This window comes from Cyprinodon tularosa, unplaced genomic scaffold, assembly GCF_016077235.1.
Source record: "Cyprinodon tularosa strain WSP-4 unplaced genomic scaffold, ASM1607723v1 ctg333, whole genome shotgun sequence".
Lineage (NCBI taxonomy): Eukaryota > Metazoa > Chordata > Actinopteri > Cyprinodontiformes > Cyprinodontidae > Cyprinodon > Cyprinodon tularosa.
This window is the reverse complement of record NW_024039045.1, coordinates 752,571-767,599: the sequence shown is the minus strand read 5'-3', so window position 1 is coordinate 767,599 and position 15,029 is coordinate 752,571. Positions and strand designations below refer to the sequence as shown.

Genomic DNA, 15,029 nt, shown 5'->3' with positions numbered 1-15,029 from the left:
AGTGTTGATGTTTACTGTCTGCTCTGCTGCTTAACTCCCAGATTGTCTATAAGGTCAATAAAATCAGAAGAACTGCAGGAGGAACGTCTCACTTTCCTTTTTTAGAGCTAATTTATTTGACACTGCAAGGTGACAAGAACAATTGTTCTGTTAACATGAGCTGTCAGGTCAGACCCCCCAAAAGAGAAACAATAACCACCAATCTGCCAAAGCGCTGTACTATAGTAAAATTAGAATACTTTCTCCAGCTGACTTCAGTTTTAAAACATTTACAAATTTACATCCACTTATTTCAAGACAATTTACAAAAAAAGACAAAAAGATCCTGTTCACATGACTTGAATCAAACCTTTATTATAGTGAGAAATAACAGAAGATAGAACGACAGGAAACATTCTTCAACAGAACCAGACCCAGTAGGGGGATTTATTATAATACAGTCTTATAAAATAGAAACAAGTCCCAACAAATGTCATCTAAAGGCAATTAACATGACAGCTTTAATACAGAAACATGTAACAGAATTCAACACAAACAGAATCAAATTGAAAAACAAACATCCAGTCCAGTCCAATCCTATTTACAACATGGTGAAGATAAATTCAGCTTATTATGGAGTTTAGAGAAATGTCTTCAATCCAAGGAAGCTCAGCCAATCACATCCGGTCGTTAATTTTGCAGCAGTCCCTCCTGAGCAATGAAGTGGTCACAGTAGAGAGGAAAACTAGCTTCAAACAGGAAGGAACCTCCATGTCAGAGCCCATCTATTGACGTCCAACAGACACAGAGGCGCCGGTCCAAGGAACAGATGACCTCATCTGGAAAAGAAGAACAGGAGTTAGTGAAAAGGGGAACGCTGTTTTTTTTTTTATATTGGGCCCTTGATTTGACCTTATTACATCATGCTCTACTCACGCATGAGTTTTGTGTCATTTGGAGCTGTTCTGAAGATATTCTGTTAGGTTATATCCAAGTAACGTCTTCCTATGGGCAGATGACTTGAAGGCACAAACTAAACTGTTCATAATTTATTCTTCATGGTACGCCAGCATTCATAACATGTAGGCGAATCACTGTCCCACAGACATCCGCGGTTATATTTTTTATATTTATATATTTTAAAAACAAAGCGGTACGTGTATGATGTCATCCACGCGCCGGACTGGAGTTGTGACAGGCAGCCCGGGCCACAGGCGGCTACGCTCTACCCCTTCTATTCATTCCGCTAGCTAATCTGAATCGTTCAATTCCATTTCAAGACAGAGGTCATCTGTGGTAGCAGCACTAGACATCTTCCAGGCATGTGAGTAAAACTAGCAGCAGTTCAGCGGACAGGATGAATGAATATAGCCGGCGCACGGATGACGTCATACACACTCCGCTTTGTTTTTAAAAGAGATAAATATAAAGAATATAACCGTGGATGTCTGGGGGACAGTGATTTGCCCACATGTTATGAATGCTGGCGTACCATAAATGATAAGTTATGAACAGTTTAGTTTGTGCCTTCAACTCGTTGCCCATAAGAAGACGTTACTTGGATATAACCTAACAGAATATCTTCAGAACGGTTCCAAATGACACAAAACTCATATGGGTAGACCATGATGTAATCACGTAAAATCAAGGGCCCAATGTAAAAAAAACGGCGTTCCCTTTTAATCAATAAGAACATTAATCTGTGAGCTAAAACAACTCAACAAAAAAACATAAACAATGCTAGTGGTTTGGTTAGTGTTAAGATAAAAAAATACTATTGTAAAACATCCTATACATACAAAAATACATTGAGACAAACGTTTATATATAAGACAAATGTTTATATGATTGTGTTCTCCTGTCTCTGCATCAGCCTGAGGACCATTTTTTCTGACTTCACCATCACATTGAGGACTGATTGTTGTAAAGGGGGACATTTTGCTGGTCCTCACATGCTATCTTGCTGACAACTAAGTTTAGAACAAAAAAACTACAATATCCTTTAAATCATAAGACTACCATGAAATTGAAAATTTATTTTAAATCTAAATGTTTATTTCACTGTTAAATAGGGCTTAGAATTTTATTTTCAGAAAGTTATCAATACAAAAAATAATTAGCTCTAAATGGTCCTTTGATTTAGTTAATTCTACCACATCCCCTGCAATAAACTGTGCTCCCACTAGGGGGCACACACCCCCACTTTGGGAACTATGACATTAGGTTTAGTTCAGATTAAAAGACATTTTAAGCTGTCAGTAAAAAATATTACTGACAACCAAATTAGAAATAGTTTCAATCTATTAGATATATTTCTTTATCGGAAAAAATAAGGTTTCATTGGCTGATTTGGTAACATAATCATCAATCTTTGAAGTTTATTCACTATAAGGAGAAAATTATCCTAATTAACAGAAATAAAGGCTTGATAACATCAAGGTTTAAATTTCAGATCTATAATTTCTCAGAACCAGAAGCAGAAAATCAAGGGGCCACTTTAAAAACACGGCGTTCCCCTTTAACAGACGTAATAACTGAAGACAATGGATGCTTGGAGAAAATGCCTGGAAATGCTGCAAGTCTTCAGTCGGTCGTTTCTCTGCTTTAATACGTTCTAAAAAAAAACCTTCAGAGATCAACCAGGGGGAAATTCTTCCATATTGGATCAGAAGCTGCTTCTTAACTGTTTATCTGTGGTCTAATGGAAAAGTCAGAACTTCTGATTCTGGTAAAGGTTTGGTTACAGAGAGACAAATAGAGGTGAACATCCATTCATGATGGAAAGATAAAGATTAAAGGTTAGACCACCTTGATGGGATGGTTGTAGCATTTGTATCTGTTTGTTCTGGATCTGTTTTTAGTATCTTCACTAATACTGATGAACATCTGGATGCAATAAAGGTACGTTACCTTCTTCTACTGGGTGTAGCAGACTGATGGTTTAGCTGCGGGGTCGTCAACGTTGTTTTACTCCAGGACTCCAGAATGTTAAAGAGAAATATAGGAGCCATGTCTCTCCTCCTTAGCGGTCTGTGTGCTTCATCCTCTTCTTCAGCTCCTTCATCAATGAAAGCAAAGTGTCCTCAGAGTCTGTCTGCATGTGATGTCTCTCTAGTCAAACAACAAGCAACATACCTCCAAACACGTGTGGATGGACTCTGTTCCGATGTGATCCGACTGCTAGAACACTGCTTCCATGTTCAACCTGCTTTCCCTGTAAAAAAATAAGACAAATTAATCTACAGAATTTCCTCGACACCAAGTTGAAATCTGGGGCAGGATGTTGTTTTCATCATAATCTTAGTCTGTCTGTGTTTCAATGACTGTTAGCTTTTGATCAGGCCTGGGAAGCTTGAGTTGTGGGTTTGTCGTGTTAATAAAGTCTTACTCCGTGTGTTTTCTGTTCCAGTCTTTCTCTGTGCCGTCCTCAGGTGGGGACTGGGAAGCTCCTCACCGTCCTGGATGTCCCGGTTCCTCACAGGAGTTCTGCTTTTGGACGTCCACAGTGTCTGAAATTAACATGAAAAACTAAGTGAGGCCATCTGAAATGTTGACTTTATAATTAAATGATGGATTATTGTTGCTCCTTACTGAATATGCTCTCACTCTTTGTGAAGGTCGGCAGCTCAGATGATCCTCCGCTGGTTTGGTCGCTGCAGATCTCATCAGCATCTTCTGATGGCCCAAAGCTTGGAGAGGCTCGCTCCAACATGGGATTCAAAAAACACAGAAGAGATCCACTGCGGTCAGGACAGGCCTTGATCATATGGAGAATATTTCTGCAGAGGGTTCTTTTCCCTCCAACTAGGCCTGAAAACTAACTGACCAGAGGAACATCTAGAACTAGACCAAGTCACATCGGAAAGCTGTTTCTAACAGTCGGTGCCACTCACAACCAAAACCACTACATGAGTCCTGTCCTCTGCCTCAAACTTGACTAAATCAGTTAGCCCCACCTAGCGTCATCTCTCTACCTTCTCACCAACATCCCAGAGACCAGTTCAACTGATGATCACCACAAGCTGTGTCACTGTCCATTGTATCCAGTTTGTCCCCAGCAGCATCGTCCTACTCTAGATCAGGCTTTCAAACTTCACTCCACCAGAGCTGCTATGCTGCAGTTTTTATTCACATCTCTTCTCCATCAGACCTGAATCAAAGGGCTGAATTCCCTCATCAGTCATTCAGCTCTGCAGAGGTCTGGTAAAAGGCTGTTTGTTTGATCCTGGTGTGTTGGAGGAGAGATGCATCTGAAAACTGCAGAAACACTTCTGTAAAGGACTGGAGTGAGAAACCTCTGCTCTAGACAGCTTCTAATCAACCTCCACTACAGCCTTTTCTCTCTGCCTCAACTCAACTCCACGTTGTCCTCAGCAGCGATGTCCAGCTGTTTCGTTGGATTGGTTTGCCTCCTTGTGGTTTTCAACCAGGATTAATTTTTTGTCTTCTGGTGTTTTTATTTGTTTTTTGTTAACTTGCCTCCACTCTGTGTTTCACCTTGTTGAACATTCTTCTTGTTCTTCTATCAATCCTTTGTTTGTGTTGTCTTCTGTTAGCTGGCAGACTGTCCAGCTTTGATATTAGATGTAGAACATTCTAGATTATTTCTGCCTTAACCAGCTATCATGTACCAAACTATGTTGTCATGTGCTCAGATGTCTGTGCTAAAGAAAATTCTTAACATCTAAACTATCTAGCAGCGGGGAAAAGAAAAGCCACGGTGCAAGACGCTACCTAAGGCATCCCTAGACCTGCCAGACACCCTAACATCTTAAAAAAACCTAAATCTAGCAGCGGGGTAAAGAAAAGCCACGGTGCAAGACGCTACCTAAGGCATCCCTAGACCTGCCAGACTCCTTAACATCTAAAAAAACCTAAATCTAGCAGCGGGGAAAAGAAAAGCCACGGTGCAAGACGCTACCTAAGGCATCCCTAGACCTGCCAGACTCCTTAACATCTAAAAAAACCTAAATCTAGCAGCGGGGTAAAGAAAAGCCACGGTGCAAGACGCTACCTAAGGCATCCCTAGACCTGCCAGATATGAAAACAATCACTAAATTAAACTCCTCTTCTTAAACATCCCTCTCGAGACGAGGCCTCTTCCCAGGGCGCTCCTCTTCATCGTCTTCCTCTCTTCTCCTCTTCCTGGAGACGCGGTCTTCTGGGCGCTCCAGGGACTCCTCTGGCTCCTCGTGGTTCCATGGAAGGCTGAAGTCGGGGGGAATCCTCTGGGTGAACTGAAGATGTGGTGGAAGGTGGCCATCGTCTTCATCGTGATCTTCTTCATCTTCAGCGTCTTCCTCTCTTCTCCTCTTCCTGGAGACGCGGTCTTCTGGGCGCTCCAGGGACTCCTCTGGCTCCTCGTGGTTCGATGGAAGGCTGAAGTCGGGGGGAATCCTCTGGGTGAACTGAAGATGTGGTGGAAGGTGGCCATCGTCTTCATCGTGATCTTCTTCATCTTCAGCGTCTTCCTCTCTTCTCCTCTTCCTGGAGACGCGGTCTTCTGGGCGCTCCAGGGACTCCTCTGGCTCCTCGTGGTCCGATGGAAGGCTGAAGTCGGGGGGAATCCTCTGGGTGAACTGAAGATGTGGTGAAAGGTGGCCATCGTCTTCATCATGATCTTCTTCCTCAGAGCTTGTGTCAGGAGACTCACCAAAACTTGCCCTAACATTATCAGCATTAGCATCAACCTCCTCCTCCTCATTCCGCTCCGCCAGTATTGCTTCTAAGTCTCTACGATTTAGCCCCAACTCTACGACTACGAGGTCTACCTCCTCGCCATGCTCCAGCACAAACTCTATGGCTACGTAGTGACGGTTTTCCCCATCATACCCTATATTCACCACTAGTTCTCTGACTTCCACCTCCTCATTATCATCCGCATTGTCAATGATATTAGACTGATTTAAATTACCCTCATCCTCTATCAAGAGCTGGGGCTCCGGGTCAGGATCAACTGGAAGCGCGGCATCTGGAACTGTTAGGAAAAAAATCGTTGGACCAGGAACATTAATTAAGGAACATTCATTGAAAAGAAATAAATGCTTTATTTTAGGTTGCTGGATGTGCCTGTGTTAGTTTGTCAGGTTTAAGTAGATTTAATCTATAAGAACATCAATCTGTGAGCTAAAACAACTCAACAAAAAAACATAAACAATGCTAGTGGTTTGGTTAGTGTTAAGATAAAAAATAATACTGTAAAAGATCCTATACATACAAAAATACATTGAGACAAACGTTTATATATAAGACAAATGTGTATATGATTGTGTTCTCCTGTCTCTGCACCAGCCTGAGGACCATTTTTCTGGCTTCACCATCACATTGAGGACTGATTGTTGTAAAGGGGGACATTTTGCTGGTCCTCACCAACTATTTTGCTGTTGACTAAGAAAAAAAACCTACAATATCCTTTAAATCACAAGACTACCATGAAGTTGTAAGTTTATTTTATATCTACCAGTAAATGTTAATTTCACTGTTAAATAGAACTTAAAATTTTAATTTCAGAAATTTATAAATACAAAAATAATAATTAGCTCTAAATGGGCCATTTATTTAGTTTATTTCTACCACATCCCCTGCAATTAAACTGTGCTCCCACTAGGGGGCACACACCCCCACATTGGGAACTAAGACATTAAGATAAATTAAGATTAAAGGACATTTTAAGCTGTCAGTAAAAATTGTTTTCATTAAACACATACTACCAAATTAGGAATAGTTTCGATCTATAATATAAATTTCTTTATAAGAAAAAAAAAGTGTCATTGGCTGATTTGGTAACATAATCATCAATCTTTGAAGTTATTTTACTATAAGCAGAAAATTATCCTAATTAACAGAAATAAAGGCTTGATAACATCAAGGTTTAAATTTCAGATCTATAATTTCTCAGAACCAGATTCTCAGCTTATCAGACCCCCTCTTCAGTGCATCCTAGAGTAAAAATAAAAAACTTTTAAAATCAACCATACTTTAACACCTTTGACCATCCTTTAAAGTTAAAAATATATGCTATCTTAAAAACTCCTAAAGTTATTTAATGCATTCTACTCAGGTATCCATGGAGACCAATTTGTTTACCACAGCATGGTTTAAAAAAGACCTTCCTTTTCAAGTTCAAATATATAAAAAAAATCCATTTTATCCTGAAATATTTTTTTTGTATTTTTTCAACCATTTTCACATTAAATTAATCAAAGTTTATTCTCTCAAACCAAACTTTTTCTGTGTTTTACATTGCATTCCTCCCATTTCCAACCAATAAAAAGTAATCGAATACATAGTACGCCTTAAAAAAAAACTTTTTTTTAAAACACTGGTTAAAAACATATCATTTCCTAAACACATTTACTAAACTAAACAACTTGAGATTCTTAATCTCTTTTTTCTTTTTTTTTTAGTTAAAATTCAGTTAACTTCCAAAATACTCTTTTTCTTTTATTAAATAGGAAAATAAACAGTTTGGCTTGATTATATTTTATGTTAAATGTCCTTCTAATGTCCTTTTATATTTATTTAATGTATTTTTACCAACATTTCCATACAGAGCAAATTTATTTCCAGGGCATTTTTTAAAAATAATAGACCTAGCTCCATCTAGTTTTCAAACATTTCACATAAAATTCAACAAAGATGTTTTTCTGAAACACAAATGTTTTTTTTTTTTTAAATAATTAAATCGCTGTTAACATTTCTGACAAATTCATTAAAAAAACACATTTAATCTCTGAGATGTCATGGATGCTAGATGCTAAGCTAGCTGTCACAACTTCATGAAAAAACATTAAACTAATCATTTTTCAATATTTTTTTTTTTTAATTTACATAGTAAAAGAGTGGAACAAACCTTCCAGATGATCTCCCCACAAGTTGTTGTCCTCTGGTGGCGTGCTCATCTTTAACAGTTTAGCAAATCACAGACTGTAGCAGTTCAAGCTTCCAGGTCCAGGTTAGAAATGATCCGTTAAAGATGGCTGCCACTTTTACAGGTGCTCCGTTTCCATGGCAGCGGGTGAGCGTGCGCACGCGCGCGTGCGTGAGAACAACTGGAAACCTTGCTAATTGCAGCTAATTCGCGAAAAACAAAGCATGTTTTTTGTGCAATAAAATAGTTTCATGCTCACCTAAAGGTGAGTTCAGTCAAAGCTGCATTTAATGAGGCAAAGGAGCGAGTTCTAAAGCTTACTGTCCGCTTTCTAAGTGTTTCTACTTTAAATATTGTGCAATAATTCTGAATTTAGAAAGAAATTTCAATCCGAATGAGAGAGGTGTTTTTTCCCCCAATCGTTATTCAGTTTTACATCCATGTACACACCTATTCAGGTAAGTATATATATGTGTATATATATATATATATATATATATATATATATATATATATATATATATATATATATATATATATATATATATATATATATATATATATATATATATATATATATATATATATATATATATATATATATATATATACATATATATACACACACACATACATACATATATATATATATATATATATATGTATGTATGTATGTATGTATGTATGTATGTATGTATGTGTGTGTGTGTGTGTGTGTGTGTGTGTGGGTGATGTGTGTGTGTGTGTGTGTGTGTGTGTGTGTGTGTGGGTGATGTGTGTGTGATATTTTTTTTGTGCTTTTTAAAATGTTTTTTTTGTTGTTTTTTTGTTTTTTTTATTTGTTTTACAATGTTTAAATGACAAGTGAAAAAAGTGGTGGTAAAAAAGAAAAAGTTAGAAAAGGTGACACCCTAGATGGGTGTCAAAACAAAGAGTGAAATAAAGCTTGAAACCGATAGTTTGGTTGGAGGAGGTTTCATCAGGTTTCAATGTTCCTTTTTAGAGCGTTTAAAGAGATTTTTCAATTTTCTCCCAAACGTTTTCTTTTTAGGTTTTCCTTGTAAGTTGTTGATCTTCTCTGGCTGATTTTTCAGTTCATCCTCTTTGCTTTCTGTTGACATATTCTCCTCCTGTAGCTCTTCCAGAGCGTCTTTGGATGCTAAAATGGTCTCTTGAAGGCAGGTCTTCTCTGATTGCTGCTCCTGCCTTTCATTGAGTAGACCATCTTTCATAGCTGCTTTCTCATTCCTGAGTGTTTCCTGCTGCTCCAGGAGTCTGAGTCTTTCCTGGTCCCAGAGGTTTTTTTGTTTCTCCATATCTTGCTCCATTTTGACCAAAGCAGCCTTTATTTTACAGCTTTCCCGCATTTTCTCGACTAAAGATGTCATTGGTTGCATGTGTTTAGCCTTCTCAGCACCCAAAGTCATTTCTAGTTCAGTGGCTTTTTTAGCAGCATCTTCATGGCATTGGTTCATTTTCTGCTGCTCCAAATGGAGAGCGGCTTTCTCCTGTTCTGCCTCAGCTTTCTGTAACTCCAGCTGCTTTTTTAGCAGCTCCACCTCATCTCTTTGGTGTTGGCCGGTCATGAGTTGGGATTTTTCCAGCTCCCACTGTTGTTTCTGGTTTGCTAAAGCTGTCTCTGTTTGGATGAGAGCAGCTTGAAGGTTAGATATTTCCTCTGTTTGCTTGGCTAAGCGGTCCTCTGCCTCTTTTGCTCTATTTTTTACTTCAGTAAGGTTTTTCTCCAGCTCTTCTGCCTTTTTGATGGCATCTTTATCTTTGTTCCTCTTGATCAGCTCGTTGTAGAGTGCAGAAACCTCAACCCCATGTGCAACTTTCTGCGACTCCAGCTGAGCTTTCAGCTTTTCTACCTCGGCTGCATCTTGTTTGTTGGTGAGAAGCCGGCATTTTTCCCGCTCCCACTGCTGCTTTTGTTCATCAAAATCTTTCTGCATTTGTAGCAGAGTAGCTTGTAATGCAGACGTTTCTTCCATCTGCTTGGCCAAACAGATCTCATTCTCTCCTGCTTTGTTCTTCTCTGACATCAGATTAACTTTCAGCTGGTCGGCCCGTCTGATGGCGTCCCGTCGGCCTTTATCTGTCCTGATTTGTTTATCATGCAGAAGAGCAAGTTCGCTCTCATGCTCCGTTTGTAGATTCTCTATTGTCTGGTTCAACTTCATCACTTCCTCTGTTGAATCCTTTTTCTCCGGTAAAACATCACGTTCACTAGGTTTTAAACAGAGCTCAGTTTCCTGCAGCTTTTTCCTTGCAGCTATTAACTCAGACTCAAGCTGCTTTGCTCTCTCCGTTTGTAGCTTGTTCAGTGTATGCATTTTAGAAAGCTCGCTACCGTAAAACGTTATATTTCCTGAAAAGCTGGTATTTTGTTGTTGGAGTCCTGAGATCACTGTATCTTTGAAGATGAAGGACTTTTCAGCGTCTTCCAGCTTTTTCCTGTCAGCGGTTAACTCATTCTCAAGCTGCGTCACTCTCTCTTTCATTTGTTGGTTCTCTGTCTCTAATTTATGACACTTGTTACCAAGATATCCTATGTTTCCTAATAAGTTGGCATTTTGTTGTTGAATTCCTGAGATGATATTGTCTTTGGAGCCCAAAGTGGCATAAAACTCAGACTCTGGCAAAGTAATAAGCGGTGTAGTGCTTGTATCAGCGGTTGGTGTCCTAACCAGGGCCGGCTGCGATGGGGTCACCACAGGATTGGGGATACAGACTTCTCTCCAGGAAGGTCCAACTGCTCCTAATGCGATGTTTTCCAGTTGGATCTGACCTTTCTCAGGCTGGGTAACAGTGGGATTTCCAGTATTGTTTGGCATTATCTGACCAAATCCAGGAAAATCTTTCATACTGGCTAATGGCACAGAGTTTGACTGACCAGAGCTGGTAATGTTGACGGAGGAGTTTGTAAATTTCAGGGTTTTTTCCAGATTCCTGAGTTCCTTCAATGTAGATTCCATTTTTCTAAAGTTTGCTTGTTAGTTTTAAACACAAAGATTTTTCTAATGACTGATTTGTCTTCACAGTAAAACACGTAAAAGGGTAAATCACTCGAGAGCTCTGAACACTACAAGGGATTTACACAGACTGGAATGGAATGTGACCAGCACACCCACTGATGATGTCATAGGGACTAATGGAATGATGTCACCTATGCTTGCCAAAGCTAAGGGAGTTCTTAGTGTAGGTTAGGGCCTTTTGAAGCCATTGGAAATAATCAGTGTGGCCCCGGACCACAATTGAGCAATATTTGACGAGAATATGGTACAACAGAAGTTATAATTTCAGCATTTTACATCACATTTCCTCTGCTTTTAGTTTCTCTGTGTCTCCTAACACTTTCCAGAGATTATCGTAATCAAGTTTTTTGTCAACAATTTTTCAGGTTCTTGCTTTGTGAAGCCAAGACATAACATAGACATCTGGTTTGAACATTTTGAGAGGAGGGCCAACAAATATGATAAAAATGACTTAATTACATTAAAAGATGACTGACAGCCGTCATATTTTCAGCCTTTGTGATATCAGTGACCTGAATTAATAGGCTCTTCAAAATGAGCTATGTAGCTAATCTTTACACTGTGCAAGACGGTTAGATTTATGTGCATGTTGCTGACGTATGCATCTGATGTCAATTTAGACCTTGAGATCAGCCGTCTGAGCCAGCCGCCACTGTTGGGATCTGGAGCTGTACCGCCTGCCTCCAGCAGAGTTCGCTGTGGATCCTCCTGAGTGGAGCCTTCGACACACCTGAAGCCCATCTCATCATCATGAGGATCCTCCACCATATAAGCAGCCCTCAGACCTCGCATCAACGCCGCAGTGTTTTATCCAGTTTGGTTAGCACCTGAGCCTCTCTACCTCTGTGAAATCTTTGTTGCCTCTAGTCTCCTAGTTGGATACTAATTCCCCTTTTTGCCTCTGCCTACAGGAAACCTGTTTTTGCCCTGTAAGCTCTGGATGAGCTTAACCTGTCGAGCCTGCCCTCTGAGCCAAACCTGAAGACCTTTCTCTGGATTCCCATGCTGCTCTGGACGAAGAGCTGGAAAACCAAGGTCTGTCCTAACGTTAGATGCAAGACGCTGAAGCTGAAACTGAACTCTGCTGAATCAAACAGTCTCTGGAACCAACAGTGCCTCTCCCAAAGCCAAACCCGGATTCTTCAAGGTAGATCTCTGAAGATAACATTTCCACATTCATCTGCTACGTGGCTAACTGAACTGTCTCCCTTCCAGTATCCTGTGAACCAGATCCCCAGACGTGAACCTGAACCAGACATATACATATGTACCTTTGTTCAATAAACTTTGTTAAACTTTTACTCCAGTTTCCGTCTCCGTGAGTCTCATGACAGCCACAGCTGATCAAAAGCAACTGAGGAGGCTACAAGGCACAGTACACCATGGGTGTGAGGGACCGAGGTAAGAAGCACGAGTCTCAGGGATTAATTCAAAAATTGTTTGTTTTTTTTACCCATAAAACAAACTTACAAAAAATACATGGGTTTGAGTCATACCAGCGGGTTGGGTACACAAAAAAGATAAAAATCTTACTCCAACAAACTGTGCCCAAACTAAATGACTACATGACCAAGCATAACTGACCAAACAAAGAAATTAAACAAAAGGGTATATATATATATATATATATATATATATATATAATTTATATCTTTCTCTCATTATATATTAATATTCATATTTACTCACTATAAAAGTTTTCACTCAGTCTGTTTCTCTCTCAAGGCCACACCATTCCCTGCAGAATGTTGTTTGTAGACCAGACATAGCTTCTTCCCATAACAATCCAGATTCTTTCTCAAGGTTTATTCTTAACATGTTACTGTTAAGCAAAGTGTGTGTAATTTGTTATGACTCTGACTGCTTTCGATTGTTGTAACTAGGGGGGAACGAACCCTGCCCAGATCAGAAGAGAGCAGAATGCTGTGCCATGATGACTGTTCTCTCTTTGCAAAGATTATTAATAAATGTGCCGACTGAGTGAAATCCATCGATCTCCGTTTATTTAACTAGGATGAACAGTTGAATACTTTTTTCCCACGACAATTTGGCGTTGTCAAGGCAGTTCTCTTTGACTGATTTTTTTCCGAGGACAGCGATTGTCAGAAGTGTCAGGTACCAGGAAGCAGTCTTCCAGCCTCAATACCCCGGTTAGAAGGTTAAGGGAGTGAGGACTTCTGGCATCGAGGTCCCTAGAGGTCAGCAGGAGGATCAAAACAAACCATTTTTTTTTTTAAACGGTGAGATGATCTTTTGTCGGCACAGTTTAAATTAAATATCAAGAACTAAATCACAAAACAACAGGTTGTTTACAGATTTAAAGATAATTAGAAATCAAATACTGGGAAATTTGTTCAAACAAAGTCCTCTTCTTCTCCATTAAAACTATAATCTAGCAAGAAACTAAATTAAAGATTAATAGGTTAATCATTTTTAATGCACTAAAATTTGTATGATACAAAAGATTATACATATGAAATAACAGATCATTTTCCTTTTTGGGGAGCAGAAAGGCAGTTCAGGTTTTTGTTCCACCTGTGAACCAAATGACCTCGCATAGGAACGTGAGGCTCTCTCTAAGGGTGTGAGGAAGGTTGTAAGTGCTACCAGAAGGCATTTAATTTTACTGAGACGTCGGTAATCTAGAGTGGGATCCCCCCCAGTTATCCAGGTCGGCACCAGAGGAATGGTGTGCATATTGGAAACTGGTAAATTACCTGTAGATAATGGGAAAGGTTTTGCAGTTCTATAGTATGGTAGTAGAACAAAAGGCAAGGTTCCAGGGAATTGTTAACTGCCCAAGGAGAAATTTTTGATCAATTGCAAAGAAGATAGGGTTCTTTTAATGTTGCAATAAACAAAAATGTTAAAGATAAGATAAATAAATATCATGAGAAGTTAGAGGCTAAAAAGAAGGTAAGGTAAGAAATTTACAGATTTTGAAAAAAAAAAGAAAAAAATGGAAAAAGAAAAAAGAAGAAAAAAAACAGTTTAAAATGATGGATGGTTAAAAGGAGAGTTCAAAGAAACTCTCAGCTGTAAAAACAAATGGGTTAAAATAAGAGGTCAAAAAAGGCAGTGTTTAAACCTTATACTAAACATATTTACACTGTATTACATATTAAACTTACACTATACTAAGTTATAATAATGAATTTTATTTTCAATGGTGCTTTCAAAGAAACAAAACTCTCTCAATTTTTACAGGAAGTTAATAACTCATAGCTAAAAATAAAAAACTATTATATTATTACAGAAAAAAGTAAGTAGGGCATAAAATAAGGTCAAATTAAAAGTTTAAAAAACTGAAAAAACTTAAAATAGAATAAAATGGAGGAATTAACCTAAAATTAAATAAAGAAAACATACAAAATTAAATAGAGAAAAGTAAGGTTGATGATAAAAACAAAATTTGAGAAAATTAGATGAGAAAAGTTTGTGACGAGAGAGGGAACGTGACTTAAAGTGACTGAAGGATGAAGTGGGGTGACTGACGAGACAACATTCCTTTCCTGAAGAGGCTTCTTCTTTTTTATGGTAAAGATGAACAACTTTATTTTATTTATTTTTTTATTATTATTATTCATTTGAAATATTGAAACTTAAACTAATCATTGTTTTTTTTTTTATCCCTGCCCTTTAAACATGGACTCCCTGATCGGAGCCGCTCCTTGTAGAATTCAGACCTGGAGGAGATGCACCCCCCTCCCATCAGCCCGCCGGAGAAAGACAACCTGCTTCAAGCATCAATCTCCCCCCACCCCCCAACGCACACACACCGACACAGCAACCGGATGGAAATGATGGGTTAAAATCTGGGGAAAGCAACACAAAAGGATTTTCATCTGCTCTGAACCCCTGACCCTAATAGCTCACCTGAGCTGCAACTTGCTCCACAATGTGTGTGTGTGTGCAAAAAACCATGAGGACAGAGACACTGGGGAATTTTTTTTTTTGTGGGGAAACAAGGAGGAGGTGCACCAACATAAGGCTTTCTTTCTCTCCGGTGCTTAATTACTTTTGAATTAGTGAATTATTTATTTTTTTTTGTTTGAGAAGTGGCTGACCTTTTTGACTGAGGTGGTGGAGCTCCAGGACTGAAACCGCCTGTTGGCAGAAATCAGTAAAGGGTAAAGTGATCG

General features: G+C 38.9%; 1 protein-coding gene and 1 long non-coding RNA gene across 4 annotated transcripts; both read right to left on the bottom strand.

Moving 5' to 3' along the window:
• Positions 1-356: 356 nt before the first annotated feature.
• LOC119789256 lies at positions 357-4,240 on the bottom strand. 2 transcript variants are annotated; one of them, XR_005281557.1, is made up of 5 exons: positions 3,571-4,240; positions 3,368-3,488; positions 3,115-3,193; positions 2,890-3,037; positions 357-818 (listed from the first exon to the last, which is right to left on the bottom strand). It is a non-coding gene; the product is annotated as an uncharacterized LOC119789256 (long non-coding RNA). The 2 variants fall into 2 exon arrangements; XR_005281556.1 differs by having other exon boundaries at positions 3,586-4,240.
• A 676-nt stretch (positions 4,241-4,916) lies between these two features.
• Positions 4,917-8,036, bottom strand: LOC119789261 (histone chaperone ASF1-like). 2 transcript variants are annotated; one of them, XM_038294086.1, is made up of 3 exons: positions 7,832-8,036; positions 5,267-5,956; positions 4,917-5,095 (listed from the first exon to the last, which is right to left on the bottom strand). In XM_038294086.1, the coding sequence occupies exons 1-3, from the start codon at positions 7,878-7,880 to the stop codon at positions 5,052-5,054; spliced, it is 783 nt and encodes a 260-aa protein (XP_038150014.1). In that variant the 5' UTR covers positions 7,881-8,036; the 3' UTR covers positions 4,917-5,051. The 2 variants fall into 2 exon arrangements, with proteins under 2 accessions (XP_038150014.1, XP_038150013.1); XM_038294085.1 differs by having other exon boundaries at positions 4,917-5,956; positions 7,832-8,035.
• Between the last annotated feature and the right edge of the window lie 6,993 nt (positions 8,037-15,029).

Coding starts and splice junctions, on each gene's coding strand:
- LOC119789261 (XM_038294085.1), bottom strand. CDS start 7,880: ATGAGCACGCCACCAGAGGACAACAACTTGTGGGGAGATCATCTGGAA. Junction 5,957..7,831: donor GTGGGGAGATCATCTGGAAG/GTTTGTTCCACT, acceptor TTTTCCTAACAG/TTCCAGATGCCGCGCTTCCA.